This window comes from Pongo pygmaeus, chromosome 11, assembly GCF_028885625.2.
Source record: "Pongo pygmaeus isolate AG05252 chromosome 11, NHGRI_mPonPyg2-v2.0_pri, whole genome shotgun sequence".
Taxonomy (NCBI): domain Eukaryota; kingdom Metazoa; phylum Chordata; class Mammalia; order Primates; family Hominidae; genus Pongo; species Pongo pygmaeus.
This window is the reverse complement of record NC_072384.2, coordinates 104029633-104049215: the sequence shown is the minus strand read 5'-3', so window position 1 is coordinate 104049215 and position 19583 is coordinate 104029633. Positions and strand designations below refer to the sequence as shown.

The window sequence follows — 19583 nt, the reverse complement described above, 5'->3', positions numbered from 1 at the left end:
CAAACTGACATTAGGAGCAAAGTTACCAGACAAGGTTCTGGTCTGCTTTCCAGACCATCCCATTTGCTGCTGCACAGTGTGATGGTTAGGTCCCCATTACAATGGATCCAGAAGCTTCTTTAATTTTTTCTCACCTATCCATTATCTCTGATCCCGACAAGATGGGAGAGAAGAAAGGGTATTGCTTTAAAAAGGAATCAATCTGTTTTATCATACTGGAGGGAAAAAGTGAATTCGGGGTTGTGGGCAATTACAATATTCACCCAGTTGGGTAGCTAGAATGTTGTGGGAGGTGTTAGGTGAAGCGCAGTTTGCATTTTATTTTGTTTTGAACTTGAGTTTCAAGGTACTAGAACCTTTTTACAGAACTGGGTTACACTATTTTTATTAGCACAGTAAAGGAGTGCTTATTGAGCAGATTCATTTAATGGCTGACTTTTTTTTTTTTTTTACCCATCTCATTCCTTTCCAATTGATTTGATTTGTCTTATTGAACTATCCATGAGTAACCAGCTGAGTTCAGTCTTTCTTGGAGTAGTAAGAGACATATAAGCTCATCTTTTTCAAGTTTAATTACCTTTATTAAGTTTAATAAGCTTCATTTCACCAAAGAAAAGAATCAGTTTAGAGATGAACTCATTGCACACCGATTTAATTGACTCTGAGTCACCTTCAGAGTAAAATTTCAACGAAGGAAACAGAAGGTGCTACATGAATTATTAGACCAGCTCTTGTGTCTGTTGTTCAAATGCCTTTCTCTTCCCCTCCCCACAAGATGATAGGGGTGTGTGTGTGTGTGTGTGTGCTATTAGAGTGTTCAGCTATGATATGAGTATGACAGGTGAAGAAGTTGAAATTTTCTGTCCCCAGCATTTCCATTTGTGAGCACTTTTTGAATCAGAGCCAGAGAAGGCATTTATAGAATTTGTTGGGGGTAAAATCACCCCAGAAAAAAGAGCAGCAGGTCAGTAGTAGGATGGGATTTTAACTACAAAGACAACATTTTCAGAAGTCTTAAACTAAAGATATGTTTAAGATATAGCCAATACTCCATTAAGAGGGAATTTGGGGACTTCAATGGAAAATCAACTTACTCCTGACAGTGGCTGAGTTGGCATGACTTTTCTAACAGTATTAGTTTTCCTCACTGCACAAAAATTTCTAAAACGTAAATGAACTTATATTCATCAGATTTTCTTTCACTAGATTTGGCTGTGTATATATTTTACCTCCTGTTTTTTTAATAAAATGAATTTTTGAACTTCTTAACAGGAAAGTAGAAAATAGAACGGGCTTTCTCCCTCTCAAAGTATGATTATAACATTTAGACTGACCGTTAATTCATAAGGCCATGTAAAACTCATTCACTCAGTCAATAAATATTTATTATATACCAGGCACTGCTCTGGGCACTGGAGATACAGCAAGAAACAAAGCAAAGTTACTTGCCTCATGAAGCTTATAAACCACAAATAAATAAGAAAAATGTCTACTGTAAGAGATGGTAAAATGCTATGGAGAAAAATAAGCAAGGAAAGCAGACAGGGTGTGGGGGAGTTTAACTAGGGGAGAAGATGACACTTGAGCAAAGACCTGAAGGGTGACGAGGCAAGCCAGGTCATCTACAGAAGGACATTCTAGACAGAGTAAACAGGACATGTAAAAGCCCTGAGGTAGGAACATGCCTGTGATGGTTGAGTATTCCTGACACATTCCTATATGTCAGAAAGTATGCATATATCTATAGGAAAGAGAGACTTTCTGAGCCTCAAATGGCCTTGCAGATAACACAGACTCCCTCACCCCACCTCTTGACAGAGTCTATGTCACTCTCTTTGACCTGGATTATTAATAAGTCTATAGCAATCAAGATCCTTGTTCTGGGTCCATTATTGGCACCATCTCTAATCTCCAGCATGTAGTTGAATTTAACACTTTGGGATCAGTATCCAGGTCTGGTATAGTTCCCATCTGGCAGTGCAAATGGCTGGGATAAGGGATAAGACATCCATTTAACCATCAATACCCTCATTAAAATAGCCATGAGAACTGGTGGCTTAGTTAGTTAACCTGAGGGACTGATGGGGTCAAGGCTGAAGTTGGATCTCTCTCAAACTTCTGAGCACTCACATGACACAGAACACATAGGTAAGCCTAGCCTGACATCTCAAAGAGGTCAGCCATTGGTCTGATAAGAAATTGTGACTGAAGTCAGGCAAACAAATCAGAAATGTACCCTGCTTGAAGTGAAATTAGTATTTGAAAGTCTAGCTTTTTCAAAAAAGGCTAAACTGGAGATTTATACAAGGATTTACCCCACACCTCTTTTAAATAGCAAGTTCTATCCAAATTCATTGCCAAAGCAAAGCATATCTATTCTGAAAGCATATCTTTCTTAATACCAAAAGACAATATTAAAGTACAAATTTAAAGCAGACATATAGTAGTTTAGTAATTTTATCACTGAATATATAGAACATAATGTACACTTGGTCTCTTTAAACTGGCATGCTTAACCCAAATAGGTGAGCTCACAATAAAAAATTACAGGAGTACCATTAATTATAAGACTCTTACAATAATAGCAGCAAATGACATTGTTTTCTTCATAACTACCATATCTGAAACTATGAAAGCATTGCTCCTACCACTGTTTTTGAACCATTTCTTGGTTCATACTAATAGTGAAAACGGACTTCCCTATATAACATTTCTTCTTTGTTTCTGTGCAGAGTGAGTAAGAAACATCTCAAGTGTGATTCATCTTTAGTAGGCCTACTTTTCCAGTCAGAAAACAAAATCATTTATTACCATAGATCAAGTCTTTCCATTTAAAAAAAAAAGTATTTATTTATTTGCCACTGCCATTTCGAAAAACTCTCCAGCTCTGTCATTTTCAAACACAATCTGATAACTTGGATTGAAGAACTCTGTGTGCCCAAGAAGCTGGCAAGTGGCACACGTGCCAGGGTAAATCCAACAGTTCTTCAGCACCCAAGTACTGCTGAGTTTGATCTTCTTGGGACTGACTAAATTCATGGAATGGAAGCCCATTTAAAAATCAACCAAAGTACAGTATTTTCTATCTGGAATCTCAAAATTCCTACTCCTCCCTTCCTTCTCACATTAAAAAAAAAAATTAAAAGACCTCTTTCTATACATAAAAGTGGGAGGTGCCCTATATTTCATTACAAGATAAACTATTTCAAGAAACAGGAAAATGATGGAAGTTAAAAGGTCCTCATATTATAGCACCTCATCCCTGCGTAGTGGGTTTAAATGTGTTACAATATTCCCCCCTTCTTAGGCTATTGCCCAGTTTAATTTTTATACATAATTTATCTATATGGCAATAATACCAATAGCTAACATTGTATGTCAGGCATGCTACTAAATGTCAGGGATAGGCAGAGACAAAGACAGACTTGGGCCATGCCCTCATGGAGATTATACTATAGGAAGAGACATTTGTGACCATTATCTCCATTTTATAGTTGAAGAACCATCATCTTAGGTGGGCAGTGACTTGCCTGAGGCTATTCAACTACTAACGAGACTTGAACCAAGTCTATGTGCCTCTAAAACCTAAGCTCCTTCAACACCTGAATTAACTGAAGCATGAACAAATGGTGAGGGCCACTGAAGGGCCATTCTTCAAGGTCCCCAGGCATATTCTAGTTGACTCAAACTGTAGGTAGAAAAATATCCATGGTCATTTCAGGGTCAGGCCTTACCCAGTCCCTTAAGAACTCTGATGCTGTCTTCAAAAGACACATTCCAAAATACTTTCCCATGTGAATGGACCTCCAAGGTACAGGAGCAGCTGAGCCCCGAGTTTTGGAGCTCTGAGCCCTAAACCACATAAAGTCCCTGTAAAGGAGCTCTCACCAGGGCACCTTCTGCCTGACACCTTCTGGAAGATTGTCACCTAATGCTGGCTATCTCCTCAGCACATGGCAAGAATTTCATCATTCCATTCTATTCGTCCTCCTTCCAAAGAACCTTCTTGGGACTCATACTCTAATGAATGCTAACATCCCTTTTTCACAGTATTCTCACTTCTCCTATGGACGCTCTTTCCACAACCCACTTTGGATCTCCCCACCGACAATAAAGAGAACAACTGTGCAACCCTGAAACATATGAAGCAGGAAAGCTCCTCCTACCTGGTCTGATTGGAATGAACTGTTAGACAAATAATCCTTCACAGTACTCAAATAATTTTGTGGTTTTGTTGTTGTTGTTGTTGTTTGAGACGGAGTCTCACTCTGTCGCCCAGGCTGGAGAGCTGTGGCACGATCTCGGCTCACTGCAACCTCCGCCTGCCAGGTTCAAGCGATCCTCATGCCTCGGCCTCCTCGGCAGCTGGGATTACAGGTGCCTGCCACCAGGCCCAGCTAAATTTTGTATTTTTAGTACAGATGGAGTTTCACCATCTTGACCAGGCTGGTCCTGATCTCAAGTGATCTGCCCACCTCGGCCTCCCAAAGTGCTGGGATTACAAGCATGAGCCACTGCACCAGGTCCCATAGTACTCAAATAATTTTGATATAAAGTGACCTTATTTCCTGACATATTCTTTCTTTGTGTAGGAGAACTATTTTATTCTTTCGAAAGTATATTGTGAACATTAACACTGAAGTCTCATGACAGGGAGTGAGGAAAGCAACTTGGTTTACCTGATATTGCTTTGAGGGAATCCCTCATTTGGTCAAAATGACTAAATATGATCAGAATTCATAAAAGACAATGTCTACATATTTCTAAACTAAAAGGAAAACAGCATTAAATAGGAACTAAGTGGCTCATTTCATGAGTGGGAGACAGTGTTTTAATGGTTTTTAAATATGTCTTCCTATCCCTCCCCCTACTCTAACTTACCCCGTTTAACCCACTAACCAAAAGATTAAACACCCATTTAACCAAAAGGAATGATTTCCTAGCCTTTCTTCTGCAACTAAAATGTCTGTGGATACCACACTTTGCTTAACTGAGATGTGCAGGTGAGTGAGAAAGGAAAGAGGCTCCCAGAATCCACTCCCTTTTTGTTTTCTACCCTAACTTCTCAGTCAAGTCAATAAGTACATGGTAAGTTGGAATGTGGGCCATGGCACTGTAAGACTTGGCCTGTCACAGGAAATATCTTTTACTTCATTTCAGAGTCTCAAAATGATCTTGATATTTGGTCTAGTCACTCGAGAAAAATTGGCATTGGTGGCCCAATAGGGGCCTGAGGTGGCCGGCTGGAGATGAGGCGGTCATTTCCTATCCAGAGCAGTGATATTGAGCAGATGGGGGCTGCCAGCCGGCTGGCTTCTGGATAGGCGTCCGTGTCAGGAGCGATAGGCTGCGAAGTCGCGTGGTGGGGCATAGGGCTGGTAATGCTTGCGGGTGGGCCCGGGGTGGCGGGGAGTCATGTTCATGTAGTCACTGTGCAGGAGCCTGCTTCTCTTACTCCTCACCTGCAGAAAAGAGAAGTGTCAGTATGGAGGGACAATGTCATGGAAGGAGTTCTAAGACTGTGGACACAACTATTCATAATATTAACTGTCAAATGACAGAGACGCTAAAACACTAACCCTTTTTGAGCACCTTGGACTTGGGTAATGACTAATCACACCCAACTACTGACTCTTCACATTGAACTTGAAAAATCTCAAAGAAAGTATTTTAGAGAAATGCATCCCTGTTACTCTCAATGCTGTCATTTGACCTGAATTAAAAATGCACACTAATTAACATATCCACTGTTGATATGTAAATACACTTGAAGGCCCTTCCTCCTTTGACTAGGTTAAGCCTACCCACATTGTGATCTTCTTACATTAGCATTTGCTTAACAAGCTGTTTTTCCATAATTAACCAAAGAGGACTTTCAGCTCCTCCAGAGTCTGTAATAATCACAAATTTGTAAAGATGGAGTCCAAACTAATGGCAATTTACAGTTCTAGACAACTAGTACATTCCTAGGTCTTTATGGGTATGTATTTCTACACTCATCTCTCTTTCATAGGCTCGGCTCCATCAGGATGAATTTCCACCAGAAGTGAGGGAAGTAAGGGCAATAGTTTCACCCACCATGAATCTTAGCAAAACTTTTGACTAAGGGTTAGGAACATCATTTCTGGATCAATGTGATAGTAAAATTTTACATTTCTTACAAATGACCCAGAAAACATCTAAAAACAGAAAGCCATCAGATTTCTGGATTCAGAATTCTCTATTATAAAAAAGTGCCTAGTTCCTGGCACACAGGCCAATACCTAAGTAGATAATGCTGTACATGAATGACATGATACCTGAATGAATAAATAAGTGAATGATTTCAGCCCTGGTTTTGTTTCCATACACTCCTGCCTGAGCACTTCACACCTTCCTTGTCAAAGGGGCATGAGTAAGTGCTAAAGAAAGGTTTGAAAAACACTGACCTCCATGTTACTAAACACAGCTAACATGTTTTAAGTCCTCATCTTCTTCAACTCTCAGCAGTATTCTATACTATTGATAACTCTCTTCTTTTTGTGATACTATTTCTGTTTGCCATCTATGACATCCCAGTTTTCATCCTACCTGTCTTGTCACTCCTTCCCTGCCTCCTTTGCAAGCTCATCCTTCTCTAGCCAGCCGTTAGAATTTCTCACTGCTTGGTCCTAGGCCTTCTTCTCTATCCTCTTTCCCTAGGCAACCTTATCCACATTCACAGCTTCAATTACCACCTACTCACCCAAATTTATATCTCTGGACTAAACCTCAAAGCCACTCTAAACTCAACATGTCTAAAATAAAACTCAACATTTCCCCCAAATGCTGTTTTTTTAACCAGTGTTTCTCATCTGAGTGAATGACACTACCATATATACAGTTGCCCAAGGCAGACCACCTAACCTCATCCTTGATACCTCAAGCTCCCTTAATCTCTGTCCCAGGAGACATTTAGTGAAGTCTAAAAACATTTTGGATCATCACAACGGGGAGGGATGCTACTGGCATCTACTGGGTAGAGGTCAGAGATGCTGCTAAACATCCTACAATGCAACGAAGAATTGTTTTGATTCTACATCCTTTCTGTAAATGAAAGACTAGAGCTGTCTTGAGCACAGGATCACAGCAGGGCAGGGGTGAGACCAAGGAAAAATGTCTGTCCCCAGATGAGTGTAGAAAACAGCCGATAAACTGGGAAGCATTTTTAGTACTTACTCCAACCCTGAGGACTCCCTTTGCCAAACCTCCAAGTGTCAGCCTCTGCCTCCGGACACCCAAACCAAATTATAGCTGGTAGAGAGGCCACAGCAATAAAGGTGTCTTGCTTCTCAGGTTCTTTGCATTGCACATAAAATAATCAAAGGTCTGTTGCAGTCAGCCCCCATGCTTATCCTCAAGCGATTGTCAGATGGCAGACTTACTTATTATCACCCTAACTCTAAACACAGCAGTGGGATGAAAATGACAGATGCATGGCTGGGAACAAACACCACACAGAACCTACAGCACCCATGTGCATTGAGTATGTGTGCATATGTATGCAGGAAGTACCTACCCTATGTGTCTGTGTCATCTCCACCCCTTCAACAGTGAATGTCAGCTAATGATATGTGATTTCTGGACCATTCCTCCTTTGCCCTTCTCCCCATGCCAGCCTTACCCACTTGTTTCCTGGGAACAGCAACAATACACAGGGCATATGCAAGGTAATCTACTTAAGTATGTGGTCTTCAAGAATCTACTGGATTATTATAAAAAGCAGACACTACCTGTACACACACTATCTACATTCCTCACATTGTGATCTGCAGTGGGGAACATAATGTTTTTTAAAAAGATTTTTTTAGGAAAACGGGCAGCTTTACCAGTACAGCTGCATGAATGGAGAATTGAAAGACAGTGACAGGTGCTGGCCTGTGACAGCTTGACCAAAGGGAGCTCTTTATTTACTCAAATGTCAACATCAGGTCAAGAACTGAGATAGAATCTGCAGCTGCTCCCAGAAACCCGCTCAGCCTAGAAACCCACTCAACCCAGAACTGCCTACAGTAGCATATCATAGGCCCTCAGGAAGTTCCGGAAAACAGCAACTTACATCAAGGCACACTGCAGACCAGCCAAAAATAGGATCTCAGAAAATTACCCAGGAAATAGCTAAGCTCCAGGGATCCATAATGGCCTAGATGCCCAACTCAGCAAGGTACTTGTTGCTTAAACAGCAACAGCAGGAAAAGATGAGCCCAGAGTAAAAATACCATGTTATTCTACGAAATATAGACAAACTTGTATTTATACTCTTTTGGTAAGAGAGTACAAAGACCCAGGTTTGAGATGCAGATAAGTGGTAGTTTTTATTGGGTAACCGAATTGACTACAAGAGGCCACAAATGACAGGACTGCCCAATTCACAGGGGGTCTGTAAGACAAAGTAAAACAAAAATAAAATTTTTTAAAACAAAGCAAGATGAATCTCACTAGGAATTAGTAGTACTGCCAAGGAAAAACCCAGCGTGTCTACGATGTGTCTGAGTTGAAAGTGAACGGTTTAAATTCATTGAAAGTGAGAAGCTGCTTTTGTCCCTTTGGGTGACTCAAGTCACTCAGCAAATTGATGTCTCATTACAGTAACTGACATTCTAATGAATATTTATAATAAGTTTTCAATAATGAGCAGTGTCCTCTGGCCATTGAAGGTTAAAGTAGTTCCCAAAACTACTTTCTGCAGAGCTAGTAAATTACTTTGACCTAGGTCAGCATATCACAGGGGAATGCCTTTCCTGGAGGGGTACCCAAAGGGCCACTGCACCTGGCCTTTAAGTTAGAAAGTTGAGATTCCCAATGAGAGGATTGAAAAGCCATATGGTGGGCATAAAAGCCAATGGCCAGAGATTAAGAAGAAACAAGAACTAAGAATTCTAAAAACTCTAAAATTATCAGCAAACACCACAGAGGATCAAAGCTAGAAGGTAAGTTGGATGAAGATACCAAGATCTGGAAAGATGAAAGTAGTCAACTAACATCAGAGGCAGAATTCAGGCAATATTTTACAATACCAAAGCCCCACCTTCAGGGTTGGGCAACTTGCAGAAGGCAAGCCAGGCAAATTCTTAAGATGATACCTAGTATAAAGAATTTCCAGGAACAGGCAACCACTTTTTTTCCTACCCTGCGGCAAGTACAGAGTAAGCAACAGGCAGCCTGACAAATGTCCATCTGAGCCCTAGGGTCTTCTGAACTGAAAGGAGCATGTGGGGAACAATTGAAAGGTAAGCTTTGGCAATAGGCCAAGAAGAGTCTAAAAGAATCTAAGACCGGATAATAGGAAGGCATGACTGTGGATCCAGGTCTGTACCCGCAGTCACCAAGCTGATAGTAAACAGAATGACTTCACATGATATGGCTTTCAGAAATCAATGACCCATCTATGAATTAGGTACATATATGGATTATGCCTTAAAGATGAGTATCATACTTCAGGCAGACTCATTTAAATCCTTAATTTGACCTCTCTGGAGACTATCAATTCATCAATCCAATAAGCATTCATTAAGCACCTAATGTACTTAATATAAAATGGAGAATATCAAGAGAAACAGTCTTTTGGAGACTATCAAGAGAAATAGTCTTTTATCCTTGAGAATACATTTCTCATTGAAGAAGTGACTCATCCATGCATGTAACTTCTAGAAAAAAAGTCAAAGACAACACGGAGTCAATACATTCTGTACCATACTATGTACCTAAGAAGTTTCTGAGTAAGAACAAGGGTCACTCAGGGGTACATTCTTAACTGTAGGTGCGCTCATCAAAATGTGTTCAAACCCAGGCCAAAAATTCAATGTTGAGGAAGGTAAAGAAAAATACACCACATTTATTACGTAAACATTTGCAAAAGTTAGTACTTCAATTCAGTGGTGAGAGCTCAGAAAATTCTAATTCCCATTATAGTTTCATAATGACAGCACCATACTTGGCCTCACATACTTCAACTGCTTCAGAGGAGAAAAAAAAATATGACTCAGATAAACAGATCTAGTTCCTTTGCTAGGTTTGAATACACAATTTCAGTAGCCAAGTTTCTCATGATTTTTGATCAAGCCAACATTGTCCATTGGCTTCAGTTGCCTAGCTTCCCAAGTTGCCTAGGTGTTTACACATATATATGCATTAAAACTGTTTTATGTGTCATAATTATATTGCAAAATGGGGAGAAGAAAGGCAACTGCTCCTAATCCCTCCACCCTAATTTGCCCATTTAGCTTCTTATTTTGCCTCACCACCTACTCAATGCCTTCTGGGAAATCTAACTCATATCAGATTTTTATATCAGATAGAGTTGAACAAGCTAAAAGAGAACCTACTCAAGCATGGGGAAAAGAAAATCATCATCCTATATTAAACAGAAAATAAACCACATAGGCAAAATTCTTGAATGTGTTCAGATTGCATGTGCAGTAGAAAAGTTACATAAAAGCAGTGCTGCTTCTCTTACCCAGAAAATAATAAAGGCCACTGTTACTAGCAAGCTATAGCAAGCCAGGACTCCACCAACCACCACCAGCACCCAAAAGGGCTTAGAAGGTCCAGGAAATAGGGGACTTGGACAAAGGTGTTTCCCTGAAAAACAAAATAGAGTGGATTAAATGATACAGGAATAGCAATTGAGTGCATTTCCTTCCTTGTGAACATCAGAGAAAAATGTGAAAGAAATAAAAATATTAAACATATCACCAGCTTAGAGTGAATAGATTTCCTCTTTGAGACTTACCCAACCCCACCACTGCCCATGATCTGGTCAGTTTTCATGACCACAGTTGAAAGCCATTACATTAGGATGGTACACTGGTAGACTTGTATTCACTTGACTTTGTGGATTCTACTGTGTGATTCAAAATGGTGACTTCCAATGGCCTTAACCTAACTTTACCCCTTTCTCCCATCAGAAGATAGTTCATCTAGACCCTAAACTGCATCCTTGGAATAAGTTAAATAATATACATGTTTTCAAGCCTTAAGAAAATCATCAGCCTAATATGGCAGTCAGAACATTGGACTGCTAATCAGAGGATAAATCTCTAGCTCCAACCCTGTCTAATAGATTCTACAATGACAAACAAATCACTTTATATCTTTAGGAATCAAAAGGGGATGAGAAGGAACCTATAGAATTCTATTCAAAATTAGAGAAAATTAGAACCAGAAAGCATACCAAAAATCCTCTAGTCCATTGATTTTCAATCCTAGCTGCACATTAAATTATCTGAGGAAGTTTGAAAATATAATGATGTCCAGCACCCCTTCCTCAACCCATATCAATTACATCAGAATCTCAGGGCTGGAACTAGGCATTGGTATTTCTTTTAAAACCTACTCAGATTTATAATATACAGATAGGATTGAAAATTACTAAGTACAGGATCACTGGTGTCCTTCTCAGTTCTAACATAATGATATGTGTATATGTGTGTATACATATATATAAAATACTATCCTAAAGTAGCATATCATTGATATAGGAAAAAATATTTCACTCTTAGCTACAAGCAAAATAGCACAATTTTTTAACCTTTGACTTGATATAATTAAAATATTCTGTTTGGATATTATAGATATTAGAAATCTAAATGGGACTCAGCAAACAAAATATTCACATATTAATTGTCTCTATTTTGCCAGAACACAAAAGCTTATCTGCCACATTAACAGTTCTTTCCTTATTTAGTATCCTATTTTTCTTCAGCATGGCTCTGTTCTAGCATAGAAGAAAAACCATTTATTGGCATTATGCTAGGATTCAGTACAAAACTGAACATATATGTTTCTTATTATCATTCCACAAAAAGGAAAAGCTATGATATATCCACAAAGTATACCAAAAAATCAAATTTTACTTGTTGCTACCAATACTGTATTCTTCTGAGCTGGGGAATCATGATTTTTCTCCCTAACATTTAGGCAGAACATAACGTCAACAAAAGCTCAGTAGACTTATTTTCACTAATTCACAAATACTGCTTAATAGTTGTACTGAGTTTTTGACTATGAAAAAGTTAGGTGACTTATCCAAGATCGCAGAGTTGATTAACAGCAAATTTTATGTCCCCCGATTTCTAGTCCAGCATTCTTTGTATATTTTAGAAAATGGAAAGGTATGGGCTGGGCGCGGTGGCTTACGCCTGTAATCGCAGCACTTTGGGAGGCCCAGGTGGGCAGATCACGAGGTCAGGAGATTGAGACCACCCTTGCTAACACGGTGAAACCCCGTCTCTATTAAATAAAGTACAAAAAATGGCTGGGCGCGGTGGCTCACGCCTGTAATCCCAGCACTTTGGGAGGCCAAGACGGGCGGGTCACGAGGTTAGGAAATCGAGACCATCCTGGCTAACAAGGTGAAACCCCGTCTCTACTAAAAATACAAAAAATTAGCCAGGCATGGTGGCGGGCACCTGTAGTCCCAGCTACTCAGGAGGCTGAGGCAGGAGAATGGTGTGAACCTGTGAGGCGGAGCTTGCAGTGAGCAGAGATCGCGCCACCGCATTCCAGCCTGGGCGACAGAGCAAGACTCCCTCTCAAAAAAAAAAAAATTAATTAATTAAAATAAATAAATAAATATACAAAAAATTAGCCAGGCATGGTGGCGGGCACCTGTAGTCCCAGCTACTCGGGAGGCTGAGGCAGGAGAATGACGTGAACCTGGGAGGCGGAGCTTGCAGTGAACTGAGATCCCGCCACTGCACTCCAGCCTGGGCGACAGAGCGAGAGTCCGTCTCAAAAAAAAGAAAAAAAGAAAAAGAAAAGAAAGGAAAGGAAAGGAAAAGAAAGCAGGAAGGAAGGAAGGAAGGAAAAAGAAAATGGAAAGGTACTTTTACAGAGGAAGATTATGGAGCACAAAAAAAGAATTAATTAGAAATAGAACTGGGTCTTCCTGAGTCTTAACCCATTAGACTCAGCTGTTACTTGAGGGCACCTGGGCTTACATTTTAATGGTAACCTCTTTTCTGCCATGATCCACTCGAATGGAGAAAAATGATCTGTTCCCACATGAGGTAACTTCATCACTTACTCTCCCGCTCAATGTCAGCAAAGGAAAATAAAGATATTCAAAATATAACCTTGAATCTCCTCTACAGTAAAGGGAAAAAATTTTCTGAAAACATTATTTGTCTTTGTTAGTATCAAATCACTTAGGCCTTGTTCCACCCCACCACCGACCACGACCCAGTTTTCAGGACTGCATTTGAAAACCATTACTTTAGGGTGGTACACTGGTAAAGTTGTATGTTACCTTTCACATGGATAATGGTTCCATTGCTCTTCTCATTGTCTAGGTAAGGAGGAGGATACATGACTTCAATTTTGCAGAAGTAAATATCTGTTTGGTTAACATACAAATTCTGGAGGTAGAATGTCACTGATTCATTGCCCAATTTCCCATCACAGTTGAACCCCGTTTTTGAGTAAACCTGCAGCTGCTGGGAGTAATTCCCATACACAACACAGACTTCCACAGCACTATCCAGTCCTTTATGAAGGGATGCCCGGAACTCCCTTGAGAAGAGATTGTAGGAATACTTGCAGCTAAGGTTGACCGCATTGTCGTACGCTACAAGCATGGGCGACTGCTTCACCAAAATCTTGTTTCCTGGGGGAAAAAAAATCATTTGCTTAGAACAAGAATATACGGATAATTTTTCTTCCTGAAAGCAAAATATATTAATTAACTAAATGAACAGATCTCCAGCAAAGGTTTTCTCTTGGCAGAAGATGTAGGACCTCTTCAGGGGATAATTATACTGAGAGTTCAAAAGTTAACATTTCAATATTATTTTCATCCTCTTTTGAATGGAACAATGGAGCATGTTTTCACCCGGAAGGCAGTACATGGCTTTCTGTTAGCATTGAGCACCACAGTTAGGCACTCACAATTTTTAAATCTATATTCCTAAGACATTAATATTAATCATGCATTGGGCCAATTTCCTGACTGATATATTTGGAGATGGCTTTACTGCCTGACACAGACACACAAATAGAGCTGTTTCTTTGTTTGTTTGTTTGTTTTTGAGACAGAGTCTTGCTCTGTCGCCCAGGCTGAAGTGCAGTGGTGCAATCTCAGCTCACTGCAACCTCCACCCACCAAGTTCAAACAATTCTCCTGCCTCAGTCGCTTAAGTAGCTGGGATTACAGGTATGCACCACCACACCCAGCTAATTTTTCTATTTTTTTAGTATAGACGGGGTTTCACCATGTTGGCTAGGCTGGTCTCGAACTCCTGGCCTCAAGTGATCTGACCGCCTTGGCCTCCCAAAGTGCTGGGATTACAAGCATGAGCCACCACGCCCAACCTACAAATAAATTTGTTTTTAAGTTGTGATACAGGTTTTTGTAAAGGAATTAAAATATTTTGAAACATTTTTACTTTGCTTATTGCCCATTCCAAGAGTGGGACGAAGAGATAAGAAAAAATATAACCCAAGAGTTTGCTTTAATTTGTTTTCCACACCAAATTCAGAGAATAGCCTCCCCAAGAAATTCATAGATATATTCCCTTAAATCATGAAAGGTGAAAGACTCCAGAGGGGAGTTATCTCTCTGGTCCATCGTCTACCTTTACTGCTATCCCAATAAAAGGTCAAAGAATCTGGAGACCATTTAGTTCAATCTTTAAAAGCAAAGAACCTGAAACTAGTTTATCAACTCCATAAGGGAAGAGAACACATTGATCTCATTACCCATGGTATCCTCATTGTTGGCACATGACAATATTATTTCTCTTTTTTCTTTTCTTTTCTAATGACTGTATAAGGCCTAGAAACATTAGCTGGTTTGTCTGAAGTCACCAAACAAATGGCGAGCAAAGCCAGAACTAAAACCCAAGTTGGCTACGACCACCTGAGAAATAGACCACGGAAGCACTGAGAAACTGAGAATCAACTTTGCAACCAAGACACCTTCCAAAATTTTTCTTTTTTTTTTTGGAGACGGAGTTTCGCTCTTGTTGCCCAGGCTGGAGTGCAATGGTGCGATCTCAGATGACTCCAACCTCCGCCCTCTGGGTTCAGGTGATTCTCCTGCCCCAGCCTCCCAAGTAGCTGGGATTACAGGCATGCACCACCATGCCCGGCTAATTTTCTGTTTTTAGTAGAGACGGGGTTTCTCCATATTGGTCAGGCTGGTCTCGAACTCCTGACCTCAGGTGATCCACTGCCTCAGTCTCCCAAAGTGCTGGGATTACAGGTGTGAGCCACTGCGCCCGGCCCTCAAGAATTTTTCTAAAACAACAAACCACTTTGTGTCTTTGATTCAAATTTCAATGCAAACAAAACCATTTTTTGGCTCGTTTTGGGGTATGTTAATAATTATTTACCTACTTGCATTTCTTTTAAGTTTATTTGAAGCAACATCCCGTATACCCACACTGAAGAGACAAATACAATCAGATTCATTTTTAAATGAAATTTACAATTTAACTGAATTTGAATTCATATACACAGGTGTTTTGTTTTGGTTTTGGTAAGAAGGGAATGGCATAGAACTAAATTAATAGTAACTTTTTGTCTCCTGTATAATCAATAATGCTGGCTGGGCATGATGGCTCACACCTTTGTGATCCTAGCACTTTGGGAGGCCAAGGCGGGAAGAATGCTTGAGCCCAGGAGTTCAAGACCAGCCTGGGCAACATAGAAAGAACCCATCTCTACAAAATTCTTTTTAAAAAATCATTACTGGCTTTATATCAATAACTTTAAAATGAAAAAATATCTGTGCCCAAGTCCTCCCCCTTCTGGAAATTCTGATTTAATTGGTCTAGGCTGGGGGGAAGGATTGATACTAAGTTTTTTTTCTTTATTTTAGATAATAACTTTATTGAGATATAATTCAGGTACTATAAAGTTTGCTGTTTTAAAGTGTAAAATTCAGAGATTTTTTAGTATATTCACAAATTTATGAATGAATCACCACTATCTGATTCCAGAACATTTTCATTACTCCATAAAGAAATACCATACCCATTTACCATCACCCTACTTCCTCCCTCCCTTAAATCCCTGGAAACCGCTAATCTACTTTGGCCCTATGAATTTTCCTATTCTGGACCTTTTTTATAAGTAGAATCATACAATATGTGGCTTTTTGTGTCTCACTTCTTTCACTTAGCATAATGTTTTCAAGGTTCATCCATGTTGTAGCATGCATTAAAACTTCACTCTTTATAGCCAAATAATATTCCATTGTATGGATCTACTACATTTTGTTTTTCTATTCATCACTTTTTGACTATTATGAATAATGCTGCTATGAGCATTTGCATACAGATTTTTGTGTGGACATATGTTTTCAACTCTCTTAGGTATTTGCCAGCAGTAAAATTGCTGGGTCATATGGTAACTCTATGTTTAACTTTTTGAGGAACTGTCAAACTGTTGCCAAAGCAACTGAACCATTGTACATTCTCACCAGCAGTGAATGAGGGCTCCAATTTATCCTCACCCTTGACGACACTTGTCATTGTCCATCTTTTCTATTATAGCCATTCTGGTGGGCATGAAGTGATATCTCATCATGGTTTGATTTGCTATTTCTCTGATAACTAATGATGCTAAGCATCTTTTCATGTGCTTATTAGCCATTGGTCTATTCTTTTTAGAGAACTCTCTATTCAGATCATTTGCCCATTTATTAACTGGTTAGGCTATTTATCTTTTTATTATTGAATTATTAGAGTTCTTTATACATTTTTTATACTTTTTTCTTTTTATTTTTACAGAGTCTCACTCTGTCACCCAGGCTGGAGTGCAGTGGCATGATCTTGGCTCACTGCAACCTCTGCCACCCAGGATCAAGCAATCCTCCTGCCTCAGCCTCCCGAGTAGCTGGAATTGGAGGTGACCACCATCACCCCCAGCTAATTTTTATATTTTTAGTAGAGATGGGGTTTCTCCATGTGGGCCAGGCTGGTCTCAAACTCCTGACCTCAGGTGATCTGCCTGCCTCAGACTTGATACAAGTTTCTTATCAGATATGTGATTTGTAAATGTTTTCTCTCATTATGTGGATTGTCTTTTATATTATCTTAAAAGTTCCCCCACTTGATTCTAATATTCAGTTGGGTTGAAAGCCACTATGGCCTAGTGGAATTCACCTGACAACATATTTAGAATCACCTGGAAAAATCTAAAAGCCTTTGGTTTTCCAAGGCCAATTAAATCAGAATCTCTAGGTATAGGACCCAGGCATCCATTCATATTTTTTAAGTTTCTCTAGTAATTCTAGATGGCAGTCAAATTTGAGAACCAGTGGCCTAACAGAGGAAAACTAACTTCTTATCCTCAAATCGGCCTCCACAGGTTTTTCCAACCTCATTTCCTCAAACCAAAGCCCTCCTAATTAGACCATTTAAGCCAACATCCCAAGAACACACTGTGAGCATTCCTACCTCCATGCTTTGTCTACTAACTCTTTGGCACAGAGCACCACTCCCTTCTCAGGTCTCAAAATGATTACTATCTGTATCGCTCACTTGACATTTGGTCGAGTTCTACCTTTTAAACAACTCTTGTTTCACATGCTTCAATTTGCTTAGCTTTGGATTCATGTGCATTTCCCCTAGGCCCCTGGTTTCCAAGTCTCTTGATAGAAAGGACCACATGTTATGCTTCTTTACATAACACAGTATGACTAATAGACTCTCATTAAATAATTGTTGAGTGAAAGATGGTGATTCGGCTGTATTGTTATCAGCAGCTAGGTTTGACTACCATCTCATTAAATCCTTTTTGGAAACCTGTGTCAACAACTTTAACTTCACTTATTATTTGTTCCACAAATATTTTGCAAAAGCACTGAAAAGTAAACATGCAAAGAATCAAAAAGTTCGACCTGTCTTAATACAAACATCCAATTTGTTTTTTTGTTTTTGATTTATTTTGTTTGTTTCCTTTTTTTACTTAGAAGGAGTCATTAGGTCAGTTCTAATTGGAAGAGCAACCAACTCCAGCAAGCAATGCCTGCATCTCTCCTCCTTTTCAGAGAGTGAGTGCAGGTTAGGCATTTGTATTCTGCTTGCTCACCACCCTGAGAATTGTGTTTCTATTGCTAATTATTTGGATTCTGTTTTAATGCACATTCAAATTCTTCCTGATCTGCCTTTGTGAGCTGATTTAAAGAAAAAGATGAGAATGAGAATAGGACTTCTTTGTGGAGATAAAAAAGGGAGTGTGGGTGGGCTGGAGAGAAACCCCAGATGCCTCCCCAGTTTGACTCCCTCTCCCAGCACACACAGTGAGGTGGAGAGAGGGAAGGGAGAGAGAGGAAGGAAGAAAAGCTGTGGCATCTAGAGTCCAGTGGTTTGCTGAATATGTCCTGTCTAACTCAGGGTGTGACATGTTCCTAAGATGCACATGGGAAAGAAGAATTGATTTCCCAAAAATGAATGCTACTCAATTCCTGTCCTAGGGCAGCTCATGATCTGATGGGGAAGAAAGATGTAAATAGACCCTACTTTAAACATAGTGACACAGTGATCTGCACAAAACTTCCGGGGGCAACAGGGAAACCAGCTAAGGATCTGAGGAGATGACTGCTGACCTGAGTCCTGAAGGATTATGCATACATGGATTTGACCAACTTTTACTAAGTAAAAGTTAGCCTGGCTAAGATGTGTTTTTGTGTTGGGGACTGGGGTGAGGTGGGAGAGTGTGTGTTTGGGCTGGGGTGAGTTAGGGGACTGTGGGGAGGATAAGACAAAGAGAGAAAAAGAGTAGTCTGGGCAAGGGAGATGAGGAGGGTAAGAAAGAGTGTGGCAGACTTAGGGAATTACAGCTACCTTCTTTTTGCTGGGCCATGAGTTATGAAAGACAAGATTGTCAGAGCAAGCATAGTTCACTCCATTAGAGAGCTTGGGCTCTCTTCTGAAGGTGATGAAGATCTACTGAAGGCTTTTATGCAGAAAAGTGCTAAGATTTTGCTGGAAAAGAGCTTGAAAACTATTTGTTTTCGATAAGGCCATTTGAGGAAAAGCCATCCAATTTATTGTTCATGTTTACTTTCCTCCCTTTTGTCAACATAGATCATTTTTAAATTAGCTGGCTCTCAAACACAGATACTATGCTTGAAATAGTTTGCTTACTATGTGTTAACATGTAGCTAACAGCCTCCTAGTTTAGAGTTCGAGCTGAGTTCAAGGTTGGCTGATAAAATCTTGTTTCTCAATATTTATATCCTCACAGCATTTGGTCCCACCTTGGTTCATGTCAGTAATTCAGAGAAGCCTAAATGGGAAACTATCTCACAGGATCTCAAAATCTCTATCTGCTTTGCAAGACAGTAAATGAGAGAAATTTACTTTTGGTGCTAGAAAAAGATAACCAGTGACTCTAAGTGATACTGAATATGTGTGATCATTGTGACTTTGAGTAAACACAATAATTCTGATGTCTCTTATTTTCTTTTAAAATGGGGCATGTGTAAAAATGCACACCCCTTGCTCTATGAAGTAAAAACATGGAGAAATCAAAGTAGCTGACAATCAGAATATCAGATGACATTTGGCTTTGATATGTATTTTGGGTCTCTGAGTTTCTGAAAATCTACAGTACTT

General features: G+C 39.7%; 1 protein-coding gene across 2 annotated transcripts in view; it reads right to left on the bottom strand.

The window, feature by feature from the left end:
* Nucleotides 1-1363: 1363 nt before the first annotated feature.
* The window catches only part of CD28 (CD28 molecule), a 32433-nt gene continuing 14213 nt past the window's right edge, over nucleotides 1364-19583 (bottom strand). For both annotated transcript variants that reach the window (XM_054479249.1, XM_054479248.1), the window contains exons 2-4: nucleotides 13268-13624; nucleotides 10475-10599; nucleotides 1364-5462 (exon numbers count right to left, since the gene is read on the bottom strand). In XM_054479249.1, coding sequence (XP_054335224.1) covers nucleotides 5334-5462; nucleotides 10475-10599; nucleotides 13268-13624 — 611 coding nt within the window. In that variant the 3' untranslated portion in view covers nucleotides 1364-5333. The remainder of the gene's footprint in view (nucleotides 5463-10474; nucleotides 10600-13267; nucleotides 13625-19583) is intronic.